General features: G+C 53.9%; 2 protein-coding genes and 2 non-coding genes across 4 annotated transcripts; 1 reads left to right on the top strand and 3 right to left on the bottom strand.

Moving 5' to 3' along the window:
- Positions 1 to 1,883: 1,883 nt before the first annotated feature.
- On the bottom strand, positions 1,884 to 8,388 carry vamp3 (vesicle-associated membrane protein 3 (cellubrevin)). The gene is made up of 5 exons (XM_086168417.1): positions 8,071 to 8,388; positions 6,321 to 6,402; positions 2,523 to 2,681; positions 2,370 to 2,421; positions 1,884 to 1,924 (listed from the first exon to the last, which is right to left on the bottom strand). Coding segments are annotated over exons 1-5 (312 nt in total). The 5' UTR covers positions 8,073 to 8,388; the 3' UTR covers positions 1,884 to 1,907.
- Positions 8,389 to 9,163: 775 nt separating this feature from the next.
- Positions 9,164 to 9,236, bottom strand: trnar-acg (transfer RNA arginine (anticodon ACG)). The gene has a single exon. It is a non-coding gene; the product is annotated as a tRNA-Arg (tRNA).
- Positions 9,237 to 9,470: 234 nt separating this feature from the next.
- trnar-acg (transfer RNA arginine (anticodon ACG)) lies at positions 9,471 to 9,543 on the bottom strand. The gene has a single exon. It is a non-coding gene; the product is annotated as a tRNA-Arg (tRNA).
- A 91-nt stretch (positions 9,544 to 9,634) lies between these two features.
- ccdc3b (coiled-coil domain containing 3b) lies at positions 9,635 to 19,490 on the top strand. The gene is made up of 4 exons (XM_086168416.1): positions 9,635 to 9,770; positions 9,958 to 10,397; positions 14,069 to 14,243; positions 17,733 to 19,490. Exons 2-4 carry the CDS (start codon positions 10,036 to 10,038, stop codon positions 18,024 to 18,026), a joined length of 831 nt encoding a protein of 276 aa, XP_086024542.1. The 5' UTR covers positions 9,635 to 9,770; positions 9,958 to 10,035; the 3' UTR covers positions 18,027 to 19,490.
- Positions 19,491 to 27,536: the final 8,046 nt, after the last annotated feature.

Raw genomic sequence — 27,536 nt, 5'->3', positions numbered from 1 at the left:
TAAAACATAATGAGTGATGAGGGACAAAGCAGAACCAAACGCATGAATTAAAATACATTTCATTTAATTAGAGGAAGCAACAGCAGAGTAAGCAATATTCCAGTGTAAGCAAGATAAATATCCCACTGTCTGCCAAATGGAGTTTCTCGATACATTTTAGCAGATAGGATGCCGGTTACGTCTCCCTAAGATTAGTTCTACGTTGCAGAGAAGCAAGAATTAATGGCACAGAATAGTTAAATTAACAAAACGCAGTTACATCGGTTGGGATAAATAATGAGAAATGGTGAAGGAGTTCAGCTGCGTTTGGCGAGTTGGAGGGCTCGAAGGCTCTCCTCTTCCTGTCAGGCTTTTACACTCATCAAGGCATCTCTGAAATGAACTATATTTTCGTGACAGATTCCTCGAACAGCAAACTGTCAGGCACATAATGGCAAGAACTTCATAGACAACGTTCACCACTTAGCGCACCCGGAGTCGTCGTCTAAATTTGAGCGAGTTTGTGTTGTGAGGCTGGACCTGTAGGCACTTGAGTGAGCCACCGCCTGTGCAGAATGTGTGTGCAGCCTGCGGGTCTGGCCTTCAGAAGAGTCCCCACAACTCACGTTCTGCACGAGCCATAGGAGGCCGGCGAGGGCCGGCGAGGGCCGGCGAGGCCTTGGATGCCGCAGACAAGTCCACACAGCAGCGACGGCATGCAGCAGCCAAAACCTAAGCCTGGCTTATTGTCTAAATATTAAACTTCAAATGACACCATGTATTAGAAGATGAACACCACACTATTAAATGGAAACTAACAAAAGAGGCTATAAAAGCAAAGGGAAGAGATTTAGTGCGGTTATTAAAGACTCCAACGAGGGGTGGTTTTCTCAGACGTCTTTGTAACCAGTCACACCTGGATATTTGTGTCCTCACAACCCCTGAGCTTGCCCCTGCTGGCCATGGAGAGAAGGAAGGCTTAAGGCGGACGCGATTTGGCTTTACTTTTTAATTTACTATTCGGTCTTTTGTATAGACTACGATCAAAGCGCATGTCCAAACTAGATCACACGTGTAATACCTGAGAGGAAGGTGGACATGGACAAGGGGGAAGGAAGGGTCAGACTGTATGTCCCCACTTAGTAACTCTAGATATTGAAAGGAGGGAATCCAGAAGTTCATGTCCTAAACGGAAGAGCACATCTGCACTCCAACGTGCACCCATAAAACAAGGCATTTTGTCAACGGGAACATGATCAAAACGATTCAACGAGAGGGTTACAAACATGAGCGTGCTCAACGAGCGCACACGTTGGTGTGTTGGAATATCTGCTACCATGACAAGTGATCGGGGACGGCAAGTCAGCGGCCGCCTGACTTGCCGCACGAAATGAATGGGCTCGTGAGAAGACGGACGAAATCCACCGAGAAAAGTCGGATGGAGGTATGAGTGCTGGTTTTGGCACGCAGCCGAATAGTGTCTACCTGTATAATTATGTATTTTTTTAGTGGTGGGGGTCCGGCCCAGGGTGGACTTTATTCTACTGGGTATCACCCTGCTCCGCTGCAGGCGTGCTCTTTGGCATGTGGCGTGGCACTTCTCCATGTGGAGACATTTCAGACCGGGAGCGGTGGCACTGGTTAAACTGGCATCGTGGCATTAGATTACGCTCAGGCACATGTATGTGCGTGTGTGCGTGCGTGCGTGGCCGCATGCATGCACCGCAGTCAAGGAAAGGAATGCAGACCCCCCCGCCCCCCCACACACAGGACGACAGACATGTTTTGGATCTCAGGAGCTAGTAATGTGTGAAGCCTTCATCTGGTGAATGAATTATGTACACTTGTTTTCTCCCAATCTTCACCGTCTCCTCCAGGCCCTCCCTCCCCCGCCCCCCCCCCCGCCCCCCGCCCACCTTGGTGCAGCTTTATGATGCGCTCCAAACTGAAAAGGAAGAAGGGAATAAATGTGAGTGTTCTGAGATAATGACGGCAATTATGGATCCGATTGCATGCGGCGGGTGCCAGGGTGCCGGGATTTATTAAAAGGCACCTTGACTTTTGCCGTGTTCGTCTGTCGCTTGAAGGACAGCTTTTCAGGAACGTGTTGGCCGATCAGTGAGTTGGGATCCTTTTTTTTGTAACTTTACAACCTACACAGCCATGATATGCTATCACTATCAGATGGTCTTCCTCATCAGGGCCAGACCCTATAATCTTTTGTTTTTATACTGTTTGATTTTGATTTAAATTGAAAGTTATTTGAATATGCTGAAAAAGCAAATCTATTCACTGCGTCGCTTTATGCGACTCCCGAGGCAGTAAGTCACTCCTAATCCAACGGCACCGGTTCATCTCAAGTCACAGTGGCGACGGCGCCCGGTACCCACCGCTAATGATGATCACGATGATCACGATGACGGCTATCAGAATGGCCCACATCTGCGAGGGTGAAGAAACAGAAGGTTACAACATCATTCCCGCTATAGTCCAGACACCCTTTAGCGGCGTCGCAGATTGCAGAGCAAAGCCCGTGACGTCACCTTGCAGTTCTTCCACCAGTATTTCCTTTTCAGTTTGGCGGCGCTGGTCTCAAACTGGGAGGCTCCGGCCTGCAGCGCGTCGGCTCGGTCGTCCAGCTCGGACAGCTTCTGGTCACGTTCCAGCACTTTGTCCACGTTGACGCGCATGATGTCCACCACCTGTCGCACACAAGACACGGCGACCAAAGGGTGTATTTAACATCCTCGCTTCAGAGTGGCAGTGATCTCAACGTGGAGCCAAACGCAACAGGCCATGCACGCGACTGCTAAAATCACATTTACGTGGAAAATATTACATAATATTGGGTTGGGCAGCACGGGCAGAGTAACATGGCTGTACTTGGTAGCAACACACAGCTCACAGCTTAAGATCTGCCTCCCCATGGAAACACACACACACACACACACAGGTCAGCAGGATATGGAGACATTTAACTCCACTCATTTGTACATTTCTTGAACACCTTCTGAAATGATTCACAAGCAGATTTCTGACATGGTTTGGGGGAAAGTTGCATCTCCTTTAAACGGAACTGTTCTACTCATTTCTATGCAACTCTAACAAGAAGGGCTCATTTCAAATGAGTCTTTCCATTGTTTCGGACTGATGACGGAGCTGGTTTTTGGTGCTGATGTGTAAACAAAGAATAATGTCATATCACTGGCTACGGATTGTTCTCTGACGACATTTGCTCTGACCAGGTAAAAAGGATATTTTTGCCGGGTGTACAATCATATACATTAGAACTAAATGAATAAAATATGACTGATAATATTTAGTTACCATGAAGCCGGCCATATTACTCACATCTATTTTCACATTGTATTAAACAGTGTTCTGAAGTATTTAAAAACAAAAGGGAGTTGGAGGAGCACGCCTTACACCACTATAGTACATGGTGTGTTGTGACAGGTGTGTGTGTGTGTGTGTGTGTGTACAGCAAGTATCAGCAAAAACTCATAACCCACATGTTCCAGTGATCCACAAACCCGGCTCGGGCTCCTCCCAGCGCCGGGAGCAGGGCGGGGCACAGTGTGTCTGCCCCATGCAAGCCTTACATAACCATGGAGACAGCGATTATATAAACTCCTGGAAGCCTATGGGAGGCTCTGCGTGACGTTGTGAGGTTAAAGTCTCCGTAGGAGGGGCAAACCTCGACAGGGCAAAAATTCAAAGAAAAATTAAAGGAATATTCACAGCCATCTACTTAAAAGCGGTTTGTGACCTCATGGTTTGGTCAGAAAGGCCGGAGTCCAGACAAAAACCGACATCTGCTTCGGCCTCACTCCAAACCAGGAAGTCCATCTGCACTTCACTGGACGCCTCAGACCCGTGGATGTGCACGGTTACCAAGATTATAATGCAAAAGTAGAGGAAAAGCAACTAGAAACGTGGTCAAGCCACGTTGGGGGGAGGAGAAGATTAGATTGAGAACGCCGGCTGAAGAGATGACGTCCAAAGGAAAGCGACGGACTTAATCCTAAGGGCTGCACCGGGACCTGGTGCCGCCGGCCGTGTTGCCGAATCACGGTGCTCTCGAGGCAAATGGAGAGGACACCGTGTGGAGACTCTTCACACCCGTAGTGTAACCCAAACTTAACCGATCCAGCGGGTGGACTTTAACCAACCTACGAAGCCCGTGCGGTTTGCCACGTATCTAAAAACCGGACGAACCCAATCTTCCACCTGGCATGTGAGCCGACATGTGAAGGCAGGGCCTTCGCGAGCTGCCGATTCCAGATTGCCGTGATTCATGACGGCACTGCCAGGCGTTATGCAATGCCGCTCCAGACAGACATCAAGGAACAATGAGTCACACTGTGCGGCTCAGGACAGCAAGAGAGAGTGGAGGGAAGGAGCCGGTGTGTACACTGGTGTTTACACTGGTGTGTACACTGGTGTGCCCCCCCCCCACCGGGCCCACTCAAAGGTAACACAAATTGCATGACAGGGCATTGCAAACAAAAAACAAAAAATGAATCAATAAACAACAGAGGCGGTTTGGCCGAACCGCTGCAAAGGCTGATATTTGTGCTGCGAGGCAGGAAGTGGAGGATTATGCTAATGCAGCCGGGTTCAGGAGGTTTGCACGGCGCCGGCCTTACGTTCAAGATGTGAACGGACACCGACAATGGAGCTGGAGGAAAATAAAACCAACGGTTCCTTTAATAGCGATTTTAATCAGTTTTCTTTTGCCGTGCTCTCTCCGGCATGACACGAGTTTGTGCTAATCATTCTTCCTATAGCTCCCACCACAGCCGATGCTACGCATTCATTCCTGATCTGCAGCCGCCTATTCACAGGCCGCAGTTCATTTTCTGCACATTCTCATAGATGAACGCGCCGGCAACACGATTAGAAGGAAAACAGTGGAACACACAGAGTCGCTCGAATCCGATCACTGTGGAAACCCTGACAAGAGAAAGGAATAAATCTAAGAATCCGTGCCTTAATGAGAAGAGTGAACGTAATACCGCGATTTTCCGTCATCTTTCCTCCAGTGGACTAAACTCCCCGGCTGAGAGAAGCACATCATCTTGTGAACTGAGCTGCACCTCCACACAGTACAAACCGCGGTCGCAGCCAAAAGCCCTCCCATCGACACGCAGCCTGGATTCTCTTCAGGAAAACCTCCATTCTGATTCAGATCGCTCGTCTCATTGACGCTACCCTGAAATGCTCTGCGGTACAATTCACATGTGAATCTTGACGTGACATCAGAGTTGTGGTTCGGGACTTGGCTGCGTGGGACTCCGGGCCCAGGTGGACAAAAGAAAGCGTTACCTTTGAGGAAGATTAAGTGTTAGTTTTATGATCCAGGTAATCAGTCCCTGAGCACGGTTGGAACAATGCCGCTGCTTGGAATGGCCAACATTTGTTTTCATACTGACGCGCTGGCTGGACTCCAGCTGCTTTGTGGTGGAACAATAGTTCTATAAACATTTTCCCCAGGGCACCGAGGAGCTGAAATCAGTAACACCACCGTGTGACCTACAGCCCTCTGCAGGGCTGCTGGCGAGAAGTCTTGATTGTATTCCCGCCGTACTGGGAAACCGTCGGGGTTGAGAGTTGCTCTGAGGCTGCGTTGCGTCTGCCGAGCGACACGCACCGTATGTTTTGAGGTGTGTCAAACATAGCGTTCATGTTTTGCTTGCTCGCCGATCCACGGAAACCTTACATCGGCGTGGAGCGTGGGAGACAGCACTCACGGGTGAGGCTCTTCAGTGAAGATGCAGCCGACGCCTTCCAGCTGTGCGCCCTGCTTGTAGTCAGGGAGCTGAATTTTTTTTTTATAAAACACAAAAACAACACAGCGATTGACTTTTCGAATTAGATCAGGCTGTTATTGACCAGATTCCTGCATTTTAATTTGACAAGTGACTCTTTAAGGTGCTGTTACTCAGCACTCACAGGCCCCTTACAGGAGGGCAGGGTTTGAGTCAAGCTCGCCAATGTTATTTGATTCAATTCTTGAAAATAGCCTTTTTTTCCCTTTGGACAATGGCCCATCATACTGGTCGAATCATTTCCTGCGAGTTTTACTTTACCAGGATTTAAAGGCAGCGTGTCGACATGCGCATTCTATTGACTCTTTAGAGAGAGACTCGTCAGAGGGCTTGATCCTCGATCCGTCCCTAATGGACTCCACGCGGGTTTTGCTGTGAAACTATTTTACGGAGCGAGCTATTTGAGCAGCATCGATATCTGGATTGTCAAGTAGATGGAGAATTTCAAGACATAAAAGAAAGAAACATAGAACAAAAATGGGGCGTCAAACAATAATCAGAGTAACGCACCTCATCCACCTGGGCCTGGGTCTGCTGCAAGCGTCTGTTGCTGGACCCGGCACCAGCGGCCTCTGGATTGTTGGCTGACGACCTGGAGAAGGACAAGGAGCATTTACTGCAGATTACAGCGCCTTGTAACATTTTTTATCAGCCATTTGGTTTTGATTAATTTATGAAACGGTCGCTATTTATCAACCAAAAGGAAAAAGCCCATCCGCACCGCCCACAACACAGTGAGCACCCGTCATCTTTGGGGAAAAAGAATCACAGCGGGCTAAAACGCCACAGCCTCAGCTGTAAGGGATGGTCGGTGGCGACCCAAACACAAGAGGAAGGTTAAGAAGTATTCAGCAACCCAACAACCCCTCACAGCAGTTTTCTACTGCCATCCTCTGACTCAAAATGGCATTGCTCTCCAGTGACAAGTTGTCACTTGGGTGCAGAGCAAACAACTGGGAGGACGAGTTTAAGTAGTTTCACCAAACAAAGAGTGGGACGGTTTTCTTTTCCGCCCGAGTCAGGGAACACAGTTCACTCCATAACTCCAGAGGCTGCAGGTACAGCATTAAACAAAGCTGGAGCAGGGCCACACCTTTTCCTGTACGGAAAGAAATCATAATCCCAGTTGCATCGGACAAACTATTTGGAACACACACGTTTTCATAAAATACCTCATCACTTATTGTAGAGATAAACGCCTGTAACCACATTTGCAGAAACATGCCGCATATCTAATGCCCCGGCAGAGGACGGATTCATTTTACTCCATTCATTTCTTACTCCCAGATGATTTACTGGTGCCAGAGAATGTCTCTGGGAGGAAGACCACTTTAAAAGAGTCACATTAGAAATTCAGACATTAAGAGTGTGTGTGTCACAAGTCTAACTGCCGGGCACATGATGTCTCCTAACACGCCGTGAAGTCCAGTCCTGGTGCAGATGCACTGGAAGTTACAAGTCACAGCGCTCATAAACGCTGGACCAGGACTTAATTTAGCATTTATCTGTCATGTGACACATCATTAGCCACGTAGAAATCACATTAGGAATGAGCGAGGAGGAACTTTGCATTGAAGTCAACGAATTCACCGCAGAAACATACGGCACATCCATCTTTGAGGTGAGATTTGTTGGACAAAGTTCTGCTGAGAACCAACTGACATGAGACTTCGGGTGGTCAGTTGGCTAACCCTCCTGCCAACTGTACAGCTGAAGTGATGAAGACGTTAACCATCCATGCATCCACATTACTGATTACACATTACTGGCACAACACTGGTACTCTGCCGGCCGAGATCTGGCCTTGGACGTCGCCGTCTTTCCGGTGAACACGGTCCTCCGCAGCCCCGGCCTCTGGACGCGTTAGCATCGCCTGCCGTTGGTCGTTAGCAAACACGGGACAGACCTGGAGGACTGCTAGCTTAGCCGCTGACCACAACTTTGGGGAACTGTTGAACGTTACTGAATACGACCACTACAGTTGCACTTTTTTTATATCCCTTAAGAATAAAAATGACTATTTTTGTCGTGAATACAGTCAAACGCCCCAAACCCAACGGGTCGTTAGGGCTAAGCTCGACATTGACGACCGGAAAATTAGCTTATCTCACTTTGAGCACTTGTTGCATGCTAACGGCTAAGTTTTGGGCGTTGCTCTGATCCCATTTCACCAAACCACCTGGAAGGCCGAGCGGCGTCATGTTAAAAAAAGGTTGTACCGATATCGCTTACAACACAGGAGAAGGAAATGTGGACTTACATTGTGAAATAAAAGTTCCTTAATGTTCAGCCTGGATGTTTCCTGTGTTTGCACCGCCAGAGTGTCAAGCCGTAACTGTTGCTGTCTTTGGTCGTCGTGATGCCTTTCAGGAATCGGAAATTGTAACACTCACAAAATATCTCTCGCTCCGAACAGACCCAGGCGGTGTCAATTCAATTTTCTCTGCCTTATTGTCCGTCTAAGGATGCTTGATTATCATTAAATGTTTGTTTCATCGTTATCTAAACGGTTTTGTGGGAGAAAAACGCCTTTAGCAAGATCAAAATAAAATCGCATACATTGTTAGCCTTTGTTGTTCCGCGCAAATGTTTACATTTTGTGTAAAAGAGCTCAAATATCGCGAATTCTGTTCGATCGGACAAATTAAACGGATAAGAAATTTCTGCCGATGCGCAGATTTTCGTATCTGAGATGCACTGTGTGGTTTGCGTAACTACGCAGCGCGTCTCAAAATCCTATTTCGGAGTTTCCAGGATTTAGAGGAAGTCCTTGAACGCACCATTAAAGAGGCCGCGTCCCCCGACGGCGCGGCGGACGGACGGACGGACGGACGCAGAGGCGGAAGATCCGCTGGAACTTGCAAACATCGCAAAGTATTTGCACGGTTTATCGATGGAGAAATGAGATCTCTGCATTCAACCCCCTCCTTCCTCAGCAGAGAGGGCGGAGGAGCCCGTGATCAACATGTGACTTGATAACAAAACCAAAACTTTGCGTGATGCAAAGCTTTCTTTCGCATGTCATCGCGACATCCCACTGAACAACTTCATGGAAAGTAAAATAATGATGGTGCGCAGTATGACCTCCCTCTTTGCCTCCCCCGCCCCTTGTCGTCCTCTCCAGGGTTAACCTCCAGGACTTTGGAGACAAACTCCATCATAAGAGTTGAGAGGAACCCGCAACCTTCTCACCGCAAAACCAGAGCCTGCAGGGGAACCGAAGGAGAAACCTCATTCCGCGCTTCCCCTGCAGCTCTTTCACTTTGGAGGTTATTGTTCTTCGAGCCGTGAGTTCCTAGTTCTGGCGGCTGTTTGCAATGGCAATTTTGAGTTGTTTTTCCCCAAAAGGCAGACGAGCTAGCCAGGAGTCGAACCTAGAATCTTCTGATCCGTAGTCAGACGCGTTATCCATTGCGCCACTAGCCCTGTGACGGTCGTCTATCATGTGGGCTTGTGTATCTGTGCAAAGAGACTCAGCAGCATCTTTGAATATGAAAAGAGCTTCTGCGATGGCATTGGAGATAAAGCGCGTCTCATCCACCGGTGAAGAGCTGCGTGGGGTTACATCTTGATCGATCACGCTCCTGGCAGGGGACTGATTGTTTCCACCAACCGATGGAGTTTTGACCAAAAACACTGAAAGGAAGTGGGGCAAAAGGACGAGCCAGCCAGGAGTCGAACCTAGAATCTTCTGATCCGTAGTCAGACGCGTTATCCATTGCGCCACTGGCCCTGCGTGACGGCCGTGGAGGAAGCCCGGTGAGTGGGGTGTGGGTGCCGGTAGGGGGCGCCAGCTGTCCGCGCTGCACAGCCGCTCCGCGCTTCTCCCCACCGGGAACTTGCTGCAGCTCAAGCAGATCTTCATTGCCGTTGAATCCCCGCGTGAATCACGCACGGCGCGGTCGGATCCGGAGCTTTACGCGCAGGGTTGCAGGTTCTACTCTGGATCTCGTGTTGAAGGTGAGCGCAGAAGTTTGCTGTCGTAGCAGGGCCGCCGGGTGGGTGCTGTGGGTGCTGTGGGTGTGGGTGGGTGGGTGGGGGATGCTGCAGCTGCAGAGCGGGGTCGCTCCTCCGCTCCTCCGCCCGCAGGTAGCCTCTCCCGCGGGCTGGAGATGCTTCCACGTAACTTCTCGCCCTGACGTTCCAGGACCGCGAAGATGCGCTCGGCGTGAAAGCCCGCGCACCTCCTCCGCAGCTCCATCCCGTCCACCGGCCGGCCGGGACCATGGCGATCCTCCTGGCGCTGCTGCTGCTGGCCGCGGCGGCCCCCGGCGGGGCCCTCGGCTGCCAGCTGCCCCACGACTGGAGGCCCCAGACGGAGGCGTGCCGCGCCGAGCTGGCCGAGATCATCGTCTTCGCCAAGGTGCTGGCGCTGCACACGGAGACCTACAGCGTCTACAACTACCTGCCGTGGCAGCACGAAACCGACCTTCTCTACGCCGCCGAGATCGAGCTGCTGTGCGACCAGGCGTGGGGCAGCATGCTGGAGGTCCCCGCGGGATCCAGGTTCAACGTGTCCGGCCTGGGCTACTTCCCCTGCTTCTCCTACAGCGTCACCAAGAACAACAACTACTACTTCTTCCTCAGGTGAGAGCCACCTCACACGGGGCCATGATGGATCAAACTGTCACGGAGAGAATGGATCCACCTCTGGCGGTGAGATGGATGACATTATATTACAGTCATCTGGCTGATGTTTTTATCCAAAACACGATGTACAAGATGTGCAATTCGGTCGCCGAAGATCCGACGCACCAGTAGTTGGGAGTCAGAAGCGACCGCTCCACCAAATAGCCGTCTCAGAACCATGGATCACGTTCAGATGGTGAGATGGATCCAGCTCTCAGACTGTTTTGTTTACTAGAAGGTTGTTGCACTGTTTCTAGAACTCTTCTAAAGGTCTGAATCTGAAATTTACTGTTGCCCAAAATCCCCAGCAAACCACTGCAGTGTGTGTGTGTGTGTGTGTGTGCATGAGAGTGAGAGCATGTGTGTGTTTTCCTCTCATGGTTCTATCAGATAAAAGCTGATTGCAGGAGGTTCTGAGCGAAGCCCGTCCTCCGGGTGTTTGTGTGATGGCCGAGTGAGTTCAGGTGTTCCCGTGGGCCTGTGAGCGTCTGTGCCGGCTCAGCCGCCACCAGAGCAGGGAAATGTTCAGACACGCTCTGGAGAAGATATTTGGAATCCAGCGGGCGACCGGCCTGCCAGGGGAGCGCGTTCGCTCTATCTTCTGACGGGGCCTCGGCTTCAGGACGAGCTTCATTTGTCGGAGCAACGCGAACGCCTCGCCGGACGTTTTGGCAAGACCTTCCTCCCGGGTGGTGTCTATTCTCTTTTCATCGCCTCCCGGAACGCCGAGGGCCCGTCTGCCTTTCCGCGGGGGCCGACGTGCGCCGACGGGCGGTGCGGCGCTCCTCCGCCGCTTCCCCAAAACAGATGAAGGTCAGATGGGAAAGAGAAGCCTCATTCCTGCCGCTCAGAGTTTGGCTCACGCCGCTCCGCCAAGGAAAACAACGTCTCTTTTGTTTTCAATCAGACATCAGAGCGGCCGAATGCCGCTGTCATGTGTGATCACGCAGCGCAGGGCGGGAAGACGGCCCGGGCCCATCGCGTCTCCGGGGGTTAGGTTGCCGTTCTTCGCCGGGATGGCGAAAACATCTGGACGTTATCCCTGTAATCATCCTGGCAACCGCGGCTGGAAACCTCCCGAAGCCGCTCACCAGCAGACCTAAGCTATTATTACTGCTGTAAACCAATACGGCGTCATTGTTGAGCGTGGACGTGATGGAGAGAACCCCCGGCCGCCCCCGACCCGACCCCCGGCCCCAAAACCCCGGAATGGTAATTCACATCTGCCTTTGCAGAATCCCACCGGCCGCCGTGGACGCGCGCGTTCCAAAATGCATTTCTGGCGAAGGGATCGGTTCTTGTACCCAATCAATCAGAAGCGAAAGGCCCCGAGGAACGGGAGGATATTGGTTTCTGGGTCGTTCGGCTCCGGCGAGAGGGCGGGGGGGGGGGCTGGAGAGCCGCCGTCCCGCCGGTGCTTGGGAAGAACATTCAGGTGACCCAGTTTGAGGGATAACTAATCCCAGTTGTTTGTCTTGTACGGCTGAAGAACAAGCAGGAGCTGCTCGCCAGGGCGACTGGAGGTGATTACTGAGTCCGGCTCCACATCTCGTTCTCTTTCACGTACGGTCAGTTTTCTGTTCGCCTTCCTCGAGCAGCTGAACCCCCGGCGGCGGTCCGGGGATACATTTCTCGCCGCGTTTTAGCCGCGGGCGCCTGAACGACGCCGGGTGTTTCCGGAAAAGGGCTTGAGAGCGAGCGAGGAGGTGTGAAGTCCGTCGCTTGGTTCCCATTTGGGGCCGCGGCAGTCGGAGGAATCGACCCGAGCTCCGGCAGCTTCCCCTCTTCCCGTCAGCCGATTCCTTCCTTCCTTCCTTTCCCGTAACAGTAGCGAGCAAGCCAGGCGTCATCCCTCGCCGTGCCTCCATCACACACTCCGGCTCTCCATGTGTCAGACCTGCTGTCTGGCGGTCGAGGCAGAAGGCCGCCCTTATAAAAAGTACTTTTACTGGCCACCGTGTCACATGCTCACTCATCTTAACCCAATGGGTCAAATTGACCCTTAACATAATATGAGGGTTCAAGATTTTTGTCCAGACCTGCTCTTGGCAGAAACTGTGATTAGATAACTGCGTTGCGATTCGGCGCCGCACCAATCCAATCCGACTGGACGTGCCACCGTGTGTGTGTGCAAAGAGCGTCGGGACGCCGTGGTCTCCAGGTATGGCCTGGATCTCGGGCGTGGCAGTCACTCCATACACATCTCCTCCTCTTCCTTTAAATGCTTGTCTTCATTCCTTCGTTCTCGCTCACGTTACCCGAAGGCAGAATTGATATCGGCGGTCGCTGACCTCGTTACTGGGAAGCGGGTGTAAAACAGATTGCCGTTGCTTGGCAACCCTGCAACACGCTCCCAGACAATGCGGTGCGTCTGGCGAGGCGCAGGAAAAAAGTTCCCATCCCGTCTCTCACGAGCGTCCGCTTCCTGCCGCTCGCCGTCCAGAAAAGTTTGTCCGAGACAAAAATAGACTTTTCTAATCAATCATCTGCGTCGGCTCCCAGGACGAGGCCAATCAGCGCCGTGCATTCTGGAAAAATGCGAGCGGTCTCCCCCGAGAGCTTTAAATGAAGCAGATTGAGTGTTCTGCCCAAAACATATGTTTGCTGTGAAAACACTGGGCCTGGATCGTATTCCTGTAAGATTCCTGACTTCTCTGTGAAAAGAAAACAAGCCGCTCGCGAGTCTTACATGCGACGCTGCCCGACGCCAGAGACCGACTGAGAATCCTTCACGGCAAAGCAGGAGGCGCTCTCACCAGGACCAGGAAGACCAAGGTTTCGGTGCCACGGTTCGGGTCCCGGCTTTTCTCCTGGAACCGAGTCGCTCCGCACCGGAGGCCGTCTCTCGCTTCGCCGAGCCGACACGGCGGGCGAAAGCGGCTCTCGGCGTCGGAGACGCGCCAGGGACGGCGGTTCGGATGTGTCCGCGGTGAAAAGTCACGGAGGATGCCGGACCCGGCCAGAATGACGACACGCCAAGAAGGTACCGGGCTCCATGCTGCAACTCTGAGCCGTGCGTGAAGGAGGCGGAGCCCCCGGCCCCCGAGCCACGTCCGATCGGTCGATCCGGACGCTACCGTAACCGAGGACGAATCCCGAGGCCCGACGACTCCGGCAGACGTTCGAATGAGGTTCTTTTTCCCTGACGGCATTTCCTGGCCGTCCACCCGCCGGTGCCGCTTTCCTGAAAGACGAACCTCCTCGTCCCGGCTTCCCTCGGACCTTGCGGTCGCGGCCCTTACATCTGACCTCCTCTGTCGGAGCTAAACGCGGGCTTTCTTCTCCCTCCGTACCCGCGCCGTCTACGCAACCCACAACCAAACCTCTCATGTCTCCGAGGGGCGTCGAGATGGAATCCAGATGTATGGAAATCGGCCGTCTCGAGTACCTCCGCTCACATCGGACGCGGAGGGAAAATATGCCGAGCGAATCCCCTCCCTGTGCATTCTAATGAGGGCCGATCTGTTGCAGCATTAGACCGCTGCAAATAAGATCTACTCTGTGCGTCAAGGGTTCTCCGGGTTCTCCGGGTTCTCCGGGTTCTCCTCGCGGGTGTTCTGTCGGTGTTCGGGGGGACGGAGAGGCGTCCGCCTGTGCTAACACCGCCGCTTCCTTTTCCTGTCACGCAGGATGGATGAAAACTACAACATCATCCCTCACGGGGTGAACTTCCAGGACGCCATCTTTCCCGACACCGCCGACAACCACCGCATGTTTGCCAGCCTGTTCCAGTTCTCCAACTGCACGCCGGGCACTCAGGTCCACACCTTCACCCCAGAGTGGGAGGCGCAGGAGGACAGCCGGGTACGTAGACGTCCCACATTTTGACCGGTTTCCAGAGTTGTCGCGGAGCGATGCGGCAGGCCGGGCGTTACAAAACCGGCATTACATCCCGCCGCGTTAAAAGGAAAATCGACGGTGAGTTTTGCGAGCTAAATGTGTTCTCAATCGGCGGGAAACCAAACACCCATTTTCTGAGGTTTGGCAGGACAAGGAGCTCTCTGTGTTCAGAGGAAAACTCCACTCTGAGAACACGGCTCCGCGCTCGGCCAACGTCATGGAGCTGTGGGTTTGCAGATGCAGATGGGAGTCCTTCAAAGAGGGGACTCGATGAGGAGGAACCCCAACCCTTTCTCCAACTTAAGAGGAACTTTGCATTGCTCAATCCTCCCGGGTGGCGGGGGGGGGGGGGGGGACACTTGGACCGGCAGGAATGAAGAAAGTCTGATTCAGAAATTCAAGCTTTCAGACAGAGAAGTTCTAAGAAGCGTCCAGCTTGAATTTAGTCCCAGGAAGTGGCCTGGGGAACCTTTGGTTGTAGCCCCGTCAGCTCCAAACACCAAAACAAACCGGCCAAGAAGAAGAAGAGGAGGAGAATGACATGGACAACATGGAGGTTCATGGAATAATAACCGTGGACTATCAGACGGCTCAAGCCTTTATCTCCTCGGAAGAACCCCGTTAGCCGTTAGCCGTTAGCTAACTCTGCATTTACTCCGGCCGAGATGTTGCCGTTCCTCTGCGAGACCTCCCGAACCCCTCCGTGTCTCGCAGCCTCTGTCCATTTTGGCCCACAAAACATCTGACCGGGGGTTTCTAAAGGCGGCGCTCTGCGGTCCACAAGAAGTTTCCGGTAACGGGCCTAGCTAATGGGTTCCACCGAGCACCTATGAGATCTTATGGGACCGGAAGAAGACGCTGCGCCGGAGCAGGAGCTAAGAAGGTTCTGGGAGCTGAGGTCCGCCGGCCCTGGTTTCCTCTGCTGTCTGAAGGCATCAAGAAAGGTTCTAGGACCTCCACGCTCTTCCGGAGGGGCTGGCGTCTGCGGACGAGGCAATCAGATCTTCGAACGCCCCGCTTCCACAGTCTCCCCGGCCTCCACCTCGTTGTCGCCGCTACGCCCACTGAAGCTCATTTGTACCTAAAAAGCCCCGCTGGCAAGATCTCCTCCTGCACCTGGTGCCGTTTGACTGAGCCGCTGCATTTTAATGGCTTCCAGTCGGCGTCCGCTCTGCTCTCCACACTAATGAGGAGAAACCTCTGGCAGCGGCGCTCCGCGGAGCTCAGTCTTCCTTTTCTGACTGCTCATGAAAGCGCACCTCCGCCGAGGGAAAGGAGAAAAACATGGTTTGCATTTCCGTTAATAGCGAGTGTTTGGGTTACGGGATGAGATTGTGATTCCGCTGACATTTAGGTATCGCTCCTTTCATTGTTCTCGCGGCCACGTTTGAAAGCATTTGTTGTTTCTGCAGGAGAAAATTCCAGGGAAGAAAGTCCCGGCTCATCGGCCCGGCTCATTCCACAGGCATGGCATCATCCGAACTCCCGGCCCGGCCGCGTCGGCGGGGAAAGCGCCGGCGGCCGGCGGGCTTTTCGCGTTGCGGGGACGTCCTGGGCTCGGAGCGGAGCGATGCCACGCTAAGACAATCGAGAAAAACTAATTGCGGCTCACATGCCGGACAGATTAGAACAGCCTCGGTTCATGTGGTCTCATTAGGTCTGTCTGTAAGGTACATCTGGTTTTCCTCACACGGCTCTCAAAAATGCGACTTTCCACTGCGGGGGAAGACCTTGGTCCAGAGCAAAATGCAAACATCTCAGGGTTTTTGTTTTTTTTTTTTGCCCAGGAGTGACTGACATCTAAACACGGCCATGTTAAAGCCCCTCGGCGTGGAAAACACTTCATGAAAATAACACCAACGTGGAGGTTCTCTGGAGCAGAGAGGAGGACGGAGAAGATCCTGGAGGGTCCGTCAGACGGACGGCACATGGTAGATGATCTGGAGATAAAGTCACACTGAGATGGTTTGGACGTGGACGGAGGAGGATGGAGAAGGTCTGGGTAGAAGGATGCTGAGGTTGGAGCTGCCGGGCCCGGAGGTCCGGGAGAAGAGCGGAGAGGAGGTCCGTGGGTGGAGGCTGGAGGACAGGAGGTCAGATGGTGTGAGAGGAAAGGAGGCAGGTGATTGGCCGTGACTCCTGAAGGGGAAGAAGACGACAATATAAAGTCCAGCGTCTCCGCGGTTGGACTTCTTCTCGGTCCAAAAGCCAGGAGGAAACCAGGAGGCGATGAAAGGTTGGCCTTGAAGCTCAGCTCAAATAAACATCTGCAGCAGCTGCTCCGCTTTGACGAACCCCGCCAGCGTCACTTCCTCTTCACACTGCGCCTCCTCTGTTGGAGAACCTCAGAATTCCAGCGACTTCACACCCGACCCCCTTCCAAAGGGGTGACGTCGCTCTCCTTCTCCGGCTCCGCGCTGAGATTGTTCAAGCGGTTTGTGCCGAGGCTTTTGCGGAGCGGCTGCGAGGAGGTTCGCTTTTCCTTCCCTTCCGGACGTGGACGCGTGTCCCCTTTGGGTTTCCTACCAGCTACCGTTAAGACTCGCCGGAGAACCGAAGCTCCTCGTGTTTGGGAATGAACTCGTGGCCCTCAGGGAGAACTTCAGGCCAGTTAGACCCAACCGAGGCCTCCACATGTGACCCGCTCGGCGGCGGGGAAGCTCTGCTGGGCGAGCCTGACCTGCAGCTTTACCCGTCTCCATCCTCTTCCCATCTGCTCCCCGGCTCCGGCTTCTTCCAGGGCAATTACCCAAATTCCTCAACTCTGGAACGACATCTTAGACCGAGGAAATGAGAGCCGACCTTCTCGCGTCGGTCTGAAAATCACGCGTTCAGGAAAGCGATCCGCCCGCTTCATGTAACCCTCAAACGGCGCTTCAACGGTTTCACCCAGCGAGGAGCCGAGGAGCCGAGGAACGTCAGAACGCGTTTCCTCCGAACCCCCGGTGGGCGGCCGCTAGCCGAGGGCGGGAAGGGCGGGGCTCCGGTCCCGGGGATCGTCGCTTCACCTGGAGAACGTCCCCTGTCGTGGGCGATCTTGGCCTGGGATCTCACCTGGACTCGCCCCTCCGGCGCTCGGGGTTTTTTTTTTTCCTTAGCGTGGAAATTGATCCGACAGCTCGCTTGTTTTTTTTTCTCCGCTTTCTTTTTCATCTCCAATCAGCCGCCAAAATAGCGAGTGGGACGGCGAGATGCAGAACACATGAGCCGCTCGCCATGGTTGTCTGCTCCAGGAGCGTGCCAACAGTCTTCTTATCCAGGGGAAATCCAACTTCCCCGTGGTTCCACCGCCGTCTCTAATAGGAGCCGTCGTGGCACGCGGTTCGAAATTACCACTTCAGTCGAGAGGCGAGATGAAGTTACGTTCCGGAGAACCGAGGGGGAGGTCGGCCCCGAGACGATGTTCAACGAAGGCGACCATTCACACGGACGGTTTATCTTCTCTCCCCGCAGCTGCTGTGCTCCACCGTCCAGAAGGCTCTGTTCGAGGAGGAGGAGCGGGTGAGGACGCTCTCGCTGAAGGTGCGCTCCCTGGAGAAGGCCAACGGCCACCTGAGGGAGAAGGTGAAGACCATGAAGCGTCTGCTGCGTCAGGCGCAGCGCGAGATAGCCAAGGACCGGCAGACCCTCGGCCTCAAGCAGCTCTACGAATCCAAGACGCCCCAGAGTCACCCGCACCAGGACACCACCCAGGACCAGAAGGACCCCCCGCCCAAGAGAGCCCTCTCTAAGAAGCTGAGGAAGTAGAGCCGGAGGAGATCTTCTGATCCACCTCTGGATCCAAGCAGCTCCTCAAGACAGCAAGCAGACGCTCATGTACACTTCCTTCCTTCCAAGGCAACCATAAAGGCATGACGCACCTGTGTGTGTGTGTGTGTGTGTGTATGTGTGTGTGTGTGTGTGAGAGAGAGAGAGATTTGGAATCCCCAGTTAAATCAAAGTGCAGGATTTAGGATTGCTGGCAATTGACAGAAGAATCAGGACCACGGCTTCTGGTTCTCGGTGTAGATCTCCCGTGTCCCAGTTGTCCACCTGACATGCAGCTTCTTCTGGTGGGTCCAGAAGAACTTCCTCGCTCTGCCGTTCCACAGCCGAGTGCAGGTACGAGGAAAGGTAGTGGTTTCACTCGTGCGCTGTGGGCTGACGGAGGAGGAAGCAGATGCCTTCACGTCGGGCTGAGACCTTCCAAGAAGCCGGACCAGGTGGAGGTTCGAGACGGCCGGACGCTCCAGATGACGCCATCAGAGGAGACGGGCTCAAACCACTTCACGATGCGTGTGTGTGTGTGTGTGTGTGTGTGTGTGTGTGTGTGTGTGTGTGTGTGTGTGTGTGTGTGTGTGTGTGTGTGTGTTTCATGATCTGTGGGAAGCGGGACTTTTGGACGCTCACATCTGTTTTATCAGTTTGGTACTTTTTCTTCTAAACTTGTATCTTTTTATCCCAAAACATTCTGGAGGTTGATTGGAGATGGTAAATTGTCCAGACGTGGTAATGAGAGGATGACTGGTTGGACGTCTCTACAAGCCGCCCTGTGATTGGTCCAGGGTGAACCGGCCTCTCGCCCAATGGCAGCTGGGATCGTCTCCAACCCCCCCCGGTTGCAGCTTAAGCAGGGTAGATGATGAACGCAACCATCTGAGATCCTGGTCTTTAAATGTTTCAGACATCATCTGGGGAAGGTCCTCCTCTGAAGACAGAGTCCCTTTTAAAGTTCTACTCCTTCATAAGTCGTATCTTGCTATTTTTTCCTGAAGTATCAGGGTTGATGTAAACGTGCGTTTCCCTTCGGCACCGTATGCTCGGGTGCTGCAAAGTCCAAAACGTGGCAACGCATCACGATGAAGCTCCATCCGCCTCCTTCCCGTCACCACGGTTCTTGGATTTCTGGAACCTCCGAAGCCTTGGCGACCCTTTGGTGTATTTTCTGGTTGGCACATACGTTGTACCTGTTGAAAGTGTGGTTGTGTACTCGAAGCCGGTGCTGAGCACCCCGAGAGCAGAAGGTGGGTCTGGCGAGGGAGGGGAGTCTCCTGTGGCGATGTATCTCTCTGCTTTTGTACTCTATGTTTGTATTTTGGTTTCTTCAGCATGTAGCTGTTTCCTCTGAGGAATGAACATCTGGTCTGCCTATAGATGATGCTTGGCCAGCAGCAAAACTCATCGTTCAGCTGTTCTTTTCCATTTTTGTAATAAATCAGCTTTTACACAAAACTGAGACATCGGCCTCCATACTTGGTTTGGTGAACCGGCGCCGCGTCATTCATCTTGCGATCAAACCGAACATAGGAAACGTCCGAACGCAGACCTGAGCGAGGAGGACGACGATCGGCTCCTCGATGGGAAGAGGTGAGGCGTCTTCTTCGGGAAGGAGATCCCGCGTTCAGGAACCTCGAGGTCTCCTTCACCGGCGAAGGGAGATGGACATCATCGGCGGCGATGAAGAAGGAGCTCCGTGTCCTGGTCCACGTACATTCTCACAGTCACCTCCGGTCAGGAGCTGAGGATGGAGACCTCAAGAAGAAGCAGCAGAAATGGGTTTCCTCCTCAGGGTGTCTGGGCTCTCCCTTGGAGATAGGGCGAGGAGCCGGACCTTCCGCCACGTCTGGTACCTCCTGCAGCACCGGCTTCTTGCCGGCTTGCTCGGAGGTTTGTTATCATCTGCAAAAGTAAACTGTGACGTTCACTATGTCGGTTGAAGCCGCAGATCTTGGACCCGGGCCTCCCGTCGAGCCTGATATTTATCTTCTGCTCTCCACGTTTCCATTTGTCCCCGTCCCGCCCCGAGTTTAACTTTCTCATACTCGTGCGTTTGGGTCCTCGTTCTGCGTCCGCAGATCTCAGGAGGATCTGGACCGGCTGTGGAGAGCAGACAAACGACCCGCTCGTTTTATAGACAGGAAAAGGACTCGTGGCCCGCGGTTTAAAGAGCAGTTGGCTGGAACCGGCGAATTAAAGGTAAGTGCTAACACATGGAGCGGTGGAGGTGGTAGGATCTGCTCCGCCGGAACCGGGCCGAGAAGCCGAGGACCTTCTGTCCTCTGAGAACCTCCAGACGGTCTCCAGAAGATCACGTCCCCACCCGACGTCTCCAGACGTCACTAGCCCGGGTGGTCGGCCTCTTGCGCGAGGTCACTCGGAGGGACTCCGGCTCCACCGACAAAACCAGCGCTTCACCCGCCCGAGGCGTGCTTGCCCCGCCTCCTGGACGTTCCCATTGGTCCTCCCATTGGTCTCCCCGACCTTCACACCCTTATCAGCGCCCCCGCTTATTTGTTTTACGCAATTCTCTGTAAAGCTTGGACTGTTTTTGCCTTCTTTACAGACCATTAGCTTCTAATTCCAAACGGCACGCAGCTCTGCGAGAGCGACGAGGAGGTCCGGCGGGGCGTCGAGCACAAATTTCAGCCGCGATTTCACGACATTCGATCGTGCGATTCGAAGTTTTCTCGCCTTTATCTGTATCGTAAATCATTCGCGGCGGATGTTTCGAGCCAAGCGGCGTAAAAAGCCCGTCGCTGCCAAGTCCAAGTCTCAAAAATCACTCGTAACATTTCCTGGTGTCTGAGTTTCCAAGTCTGAGGAGATAAATGCTCTCCGGTGGGAACGATAGCGAACAGAGATGTTTTCCGAAGGGGAGGCGCAAATTCAAAAGCCACATCAATCCTGAATGGGTTTGGGTTCACAGAGCCGGCGCTGCCTTCCAGCAGAGCCGGACACAATTCTCTCCACACGATCTTCTCCCGTTAAAGCTGGAGAGCCGGAGCCGGGCCTCGCTCGGCCCAGAGAGAAACACTCGGGGCTTGTTTTACGCCGGGGCTTGATGGAGATGTAAAGGGAAGCGCGAGCGGGACGTTTACAAGCTGTCTTCTCGGAGACGGAGTCCCGGCTTCCCGCCGTCTGGACTCGCGTCTCTTTCTTCTCCCCGTGAAACACCTCCATCTGACAGCCTCGCCTGCGGCCGACTGTCAGGATCTCATGGACGCCGGCCAAAGATGATATACACGCGCCGCTTTCTCAACATAAACATCGGAGCGCGGTCGAACTGCAAAACAGATGTCGGGCAGAGCGCGGAGGCGGCGCCGCCGCCGCTATCTCTGCCTCCACGCCGGTTTATTTGTCTTGACTTGTTTGGGATTTGCAAACGCTGCCGCTTTGGTTCCGTGTCGATGACGCCGGACCGGCTCACCGTCCGGTCGCCTCTTGTCCTGCAGCTGGACGTCCCGCTCCGGACCGCCTGGCCCGTCTGGACCGCCTCTGCGTTTCATTACCCGGGCCTGCGCTTCCTGGAGGGCCTTTTGTTTCCTCTCAAGAAACGAAGGCCAGCGCTTTTTTTGCTTTGAATTAGTCACCCGTGTTAGATTAAGGCAGAGCGGAGAGAATCCAGGCCGGCTGGAGGACAGACGTCCGCTCGTAGCGCGCTCGTAACCACAACGTGTCGATGTTCTGCTGCTATAACGGTTACGCTTCATCATATCTTATCGAGCCCGCTCTGCATTCCATGGAAGTCCATCCCGTCGTCTGCGGCCCGCGGAGTTGTCTTTTGAAGAAGTGACAGCTGATGTATCACAGGGTTGCCTACGTGAAAGGCCGGCGGGAGACTCTTAGCAGATTATCGCCGCCCGGGTTGGATTCGGCGCGCGAACGGCTCGTACGAGAAGCCTTTCGGTGCCGAAGGCGGTCGAATCTAGAATAGCGGGAATTTCGGGGGAAGCGGTTTTGCCATTAATGAGTATTTACTGAATAGATGATCTATTTGTAGCGGCCTTCTTAAATCCGCACATGAAAGCAAGAGCCCCAGATCCAAAGCAGGAACCAAAGTAAACAACCTCAGACCAGCTTGCCGACGTCCTCTTTGTAATGTCTTCAAGACAGTTTAAAAGTCTGGGAGATTTAAAGAGTTTGGGGGGTTTATGGGAGCGTAAATCTGCGCCACGTCAGCGTAACACTGAAAGGATTATTGTCCGCTCGCTGTGCGGCCAAGACGGTAGCGTACGTCGTTACTCACGCCGCTTATCCCGGCCGGGGTCACGGGAGGAGACCGGGTTCGACCCGGGCCAGCCACCCGCCGGTCAGAGGACCGCGTGAAGAAACGCACAAGCGTTAGCGTTCCTGCAATCGTGAGCCGCTGCCTCTCCATCCGATGCCGGCGGAGGAGGAGGAGGAGGAGGAGGAGGAGGAGGAGGAGGAGGAGAAGGAGGAGGAGGAGGAGGAGGAGGAGGAGGAGGAGGAGGAGGAGGACGCACGGGATGGAATCGCACCGAGGTTCCTCATGTCGGGAGGCGGCTCGGACAAACCCACAACATAAACGTTCCTGGCGTTGATCCCTGAGGGACGCCGAGGCTCCGTCCGGGATCGGAGACACAAACATTTGGTGATCTGATAAACAAAAGTCCAACCGCCGAAGACGTGTCTCAGATGGGTGCAGGAACCTCACGGCAGGGACGGGCCTGTGAGAGGAGGGAGAAGGTCCTGAAGGACTCTGAAAAAGCTTGGGCTGCGTCGGCGAAGCTGAATAAAAGCTACATTTGAAAATGTCCTTCTGGCTCAGATGCTCAGTGGAGCTGCAGTCTTGGTGTTCCTGAGACGAAGATGTGGAGGTTCCTCTTTGGGAGTGAGGAGGACGGTGAGGATCAGGGGGACAGCACAGGGTAGATGTTCTGGAGATACAGTCACACTGAGATACTGCAGACATGGACAGAGGAGGGATGGAAAAGATCTGCGCCGAAGGATGGCGAGGTTGGAGGTCTAGAGGAGGACCAGAAGGGAGGTTTATGGACGGAGGGGAAGTGAACAGGAAGTCAGATGGTGGGTCAGATGGAGGCAGATGATCGGCCGTGGGCCCCGAAGGGAGCGGCAGGAGGGACGAGAAGAAGACACGGGTTTGTGGTTTAATATCCTGCGGGACAACCCTCTCGCGGTTGCGAGGAACCCGAGGGGAACGGTACCGGGAGGTGCAGGTGTTCCACGATTTGCCGAGGTCATCCTCACCTCGTCACCAGTGGACCTCCACGTCTCCAAAGCTGCGTCAGAAAAGGCCCCCCTTTAAAAACACACCCGGGTCACGAGTCCCGCCGGCGGCTGAGAGGATCGTGAAAACAAAAGGACTCTGGAGAGCCCGTCATGGTGGAAGTGTGCCGCCGGGCCGTCGGCGCCGCGGCCTGCGGTCGCTCTGATGTCATCGCTTTACTTTACAGAAAGCCGGCGGCCCCGGCGGCCCCGGCCTCCCCGCCTCCACGCTCAGACGTGTCGACCGCCCTCGCTGAACCTCATATTTAATGGAAACAGCTCCTCATTAGCCGCCCACGTCTGCTCGCCGCCGCCACAAACCCGGCTCTGGCCTCGCCGTCGCACCGGGAATAAAGACCCCTGCGATTGGCCGACCCGCGGAACAGGAAGCCCGATGCGCTCGTCTGTTTTTTTTCATCTTTGTCTTCATCCTTGCGTTTGTCCTCCCCGTGATCTGGGAGGGCGAGGACGCCTCCCGGAGGAATGCGTGCATGTGTGCGTGGACCGAGTTCTCCGCTGGGAAACGCCTCTCTGCGTGCTTTCCTGGGGTTTTGGAGTCGACCTTCTGTTGTGGGTTGTTGTTCTTGTGAAACCGGCCGTTGGGTGTCGTTATCCCACTGCGCTCTGATGTTTTTCATTTGTGCTCTGTGTGAAGCGCCGCCGCCGCCGCCGCCGCCGCTTCCCCGGGACGGAGAAACCTTTGCGGAGCCGGCGGTCGGAGGGTCAGGCGGAACGAAGGAGGCGAAGACAAAGACGGCGGCCGACTCAGAGCTCGGGGGTCGACGTTTCGATCAGAAACAATCAAAAAATGGCCAAGAGTCAAATCAAAAATGGCCGTGTTTTTGCAGCCGGCTCTCGGCCAATCACAGCTGGGCTCCACCCCCCCCCCCCCGACCCCCGACCCCCGCCTGCATGATGAAGGAGTGAATGGACGACGTGAAGGTGGTGTTTGGTCTCCACTACGCCTTCAGATGACTGGAATTCCATTCCTCTGCTTTAAAATCTGTGACTGTCCTTCACGGTGTGGAAAACTCCGATGAGATCTTCTTCCTCATCCTCTGCGGAGACGGATGGAGAGTTCCAATGACCTCCAGCTGGAGCGAGACCTTCTGCTCAAACAAGTAACACAGATTTCTGGAAAAGTTTGGCCGAAGCCGCCGAACATTCCCTGAGGAACATCTGCGGCTCTTCTCCCTCCAGCGGCGAGACCGGCCTCTACGCCGCTCTCCGGTTCGAGCTTTTCCCAAACGGCGGTTCCTTGACCCGAGCGTCGGCTCTTCTGATCTTCTTTAAAGATCCTTCCGATGGATCTTTAAAGAAGATCCATCGGAAGGTCTCCGAAACCCGGCTCACCCTCTCACCTCCACCTGGTCTCGTGGCCGGCAGTCCAGCGGGCCGAGGGACCGGCGACGGAGCGAGATGGAAAATCTTGTTCCACTCATGATTTCTGTGTGTTTTGTTTTCTTTCCATCTCCTGGTCCAAACAAAACATCTGAGCGAGGCGCTGTGAGGGATCTGACGCCGCATCCAAAACAAATGCCAAGTCCACCGGAGGTGGAGACCTGGATCTTTGGGAGTTTCTCGGCCATTAAATTCTCCCACCCTAATTCAGCACAACAAAATCAAACCTTCTGGGGTTCATGTGGCTCCGTGGCTCCACTTGTGTGTGTGTGTGTGTGTGTGTGTGTGTGTGTGTGTGTGTGTGTGTGTGTGTGTGTGTGTGTGTGGCCCCTCAGGGCCGGCGGTCCCTGGAGGTCCAGGCTCAGCTCTGTTCGGGCATGAACCAGTTAACGGTTCAGGCTGGAATCATCATGAATCAAAGTCAATGAGGTGCCCTTATAAGGATAGAAGAGGAGCCGAAAAGTGTGTGTGTGTGTGTGTGTGTGTGTGTGTGTGTGTGTGTGTGTGTGTGTGTGTGGCCGAGGAGTTCATCTGCAAGAGATCAAGCTCTCCAGCAGATTTTTTCAAAACAGTTGAAATATGTGACATTGTTAAATACGCATATGTGTGTGTGTGTGTGTGTGTGTGTGTGTGTGTGTGTGTGTGTGTGTGTGTGTGTGTGTGTGTGTGTGTGTGTGTGCGCACACTGCTCGTCATGGTTCTAATTCCCGGGACTGTGTCCACTTGGCATTGCAACAATTTGTCGTCATTATGTGTTGTTTTGCCCACCCCCTCCCACACACACACACACACACACACACACACACACACACACACACACACACACACACACACACACACACACACACACACACACACACACACACACACAAAGCCTGGCCTGTGTGAAGACGTTCTTGATGGAGACGCTCCATTTAGGAGGAACCTCCAGGTGGACAGACGTGATGCACTGATGTTCACACTGAGATCTGCTTCCCCTTGATGAAGGTCTCAGTGAGTGTGTGTGTGTGTGTGTGTGTGTTGGGGCCGTAATTCCCCGCTGAGAGACATGAGGTCAGTATGTGTGTGTGTGTATGTCTGCTCACCCGCTGCGCACACATGCACACACACCCATAGCAAAGGGCCGTCCCTCAGGTGTGGAACAGAAGGTCAAGCGTGATGTTCTCCATGATGGAACCTCTGCAGGCCTCCTGCTGCTCTCTGATCGCCGGGGCAAACCTGCCGCGTCCTCGCTCTCCTCGAAGCTCAACCAGCCGGGCGAGAAGGTCCTCAGAGGCTCTCGGCCGTCGGACCATGGAGGAAACCACGTGAACCGCTGATATGAGATCCTTTCTCCTGCAGCCGTCGCTTGGAGCTTCATCTGGAAGCCGAGAGATGGACGTCTGGATGACCATCATGAAGATCACGCTCCTGTTTGTCACCGGTGGTTTCTAACCATCTCATCCACACATCAAGGAAGCCATCCAACCGTACACCTTCTCATCTGGACAACGCCAGGTCTCCAGTGAACCTCCTGCACGTGTTTGGATCGTGGGAGGAACCTGGAGGAACCCGTGCAGACACGGGGAGAACATGGAGGCCCCATGCTTGAAGGAACCCTGTGGGAATCCAACCAGGGACCTTCTAGCTGTGAGGAGGAGGAGGAGGTGCAGCACCAGCCCACCAGAATTAAAGACCAGAAAAACACCACGGTAACACAGGACTGAGTCATTATTTAGTGAATCCGTGCGCCAAACGTGGTAATTCAACACCAAGAGTTCAATAAAATCATTAAAAATCAGCAAAATAACACAAAGAACACAAGAAATAACAAAAGATACCAACCAAACAGAGGCGGGGGCTGCAGCCAATCACAGCGAGGGGCGGGGCTTAACCCACGGCTCACCTGCCAATCACAAAGGAACATCAACACACTCACCCGTTCATTCACCCTCTCTGAAGGTGCAGAGACTCCAGAGGACCTGCGGGGCTGGAGATGCAGGTGGAGATGGAGGTGGAGGTGGAGAAGCCTCCTGTGAACATGGCTGAAGGTGCAGAGAAGCACCATGCGTTCACCCTGAGATCCTGGAAGGAGGTCCGGGAGTGTTTGTCATGCGTGTGTGTTGGCGTCTGCTTTGGTCTCCACGCCGCTTCTTTCCACTCCCACTCATGGAAACGGCCTCTTGCATCTTTTCCGCGGCCGCTTCCTCGTAAGCGCAGCAATTTCTGCCCTATTATTTTGCAATCAGTCGCTTGTTGCCGTGCCGACCGCAGCCTTTCCACCCGGCGACCGTCTCCTCGGTGGTCGACCGTCCGCCCCCCCAAAACCAAACCACGAGAATTCCTCGAGGGGTTCCTGGAACCCACTCCCACATTAACATTCGCGCTAAACCTCTCGCGCCGCAGAGGTTTCATGAGATCAGCAGTTTCGCCTCCCTGGAAAAAAAGCCGTCCCTGCAGCAGAAGGTGGAGGAGGTGAAGAACCCACCAACCCACCAGGTGGAGAGCGTGGGAACGTCCACGCTTCCTTCTTCTCGCATCCCGGTCGTCCTCCAGAGCGGAAGCCTCGGCACCGTCCCGGACACTCGCGCCGCAGAAGCTGAGAAGGTGCAGCCTCTTGGACGAGGAGAGAACTTCGAACGGAGGCTCGATCATGACGCTAAGAAGCCATTTCACGGACGGGCACCAGAGCAGAGGCCGGTCTCCGCCGAAGGTCACCTACCAGAAGGTCAAAGATAAAGACTGAATGGAGATCTGAGGGAGAGTTAGCATCTCTGACGTCAGCGAGTTCCAGGGCCGCTGAACGCTCTGCATCCCATAATAATAAGGCAACGACACGGACGGCTCGGCGGATGAAGACCTGAGACGCAT

Source organism: Fistularia commersonii, chromosome 21 (assembly GCF_037954325.1).
Source record: "Fistularia commersonii isolate RoL2024-O1a breed Wild chromosome 21, RoL_Fcom_v1.0, whole genome shotgun sequence".
NCBI classification, from domain to species: domain Eukaryota; kingdom Metazoa; phylum Chordata; class Actinopteri; order Syngnathiformes; family Fistulariidae; genus Fistularia; species Fistularia commersonii.
The sequence above is the reverse complement of the archived record's forward strand: the minus strand, read 5'-3'. Positions and strand labels throughout refer to the sequence as shown.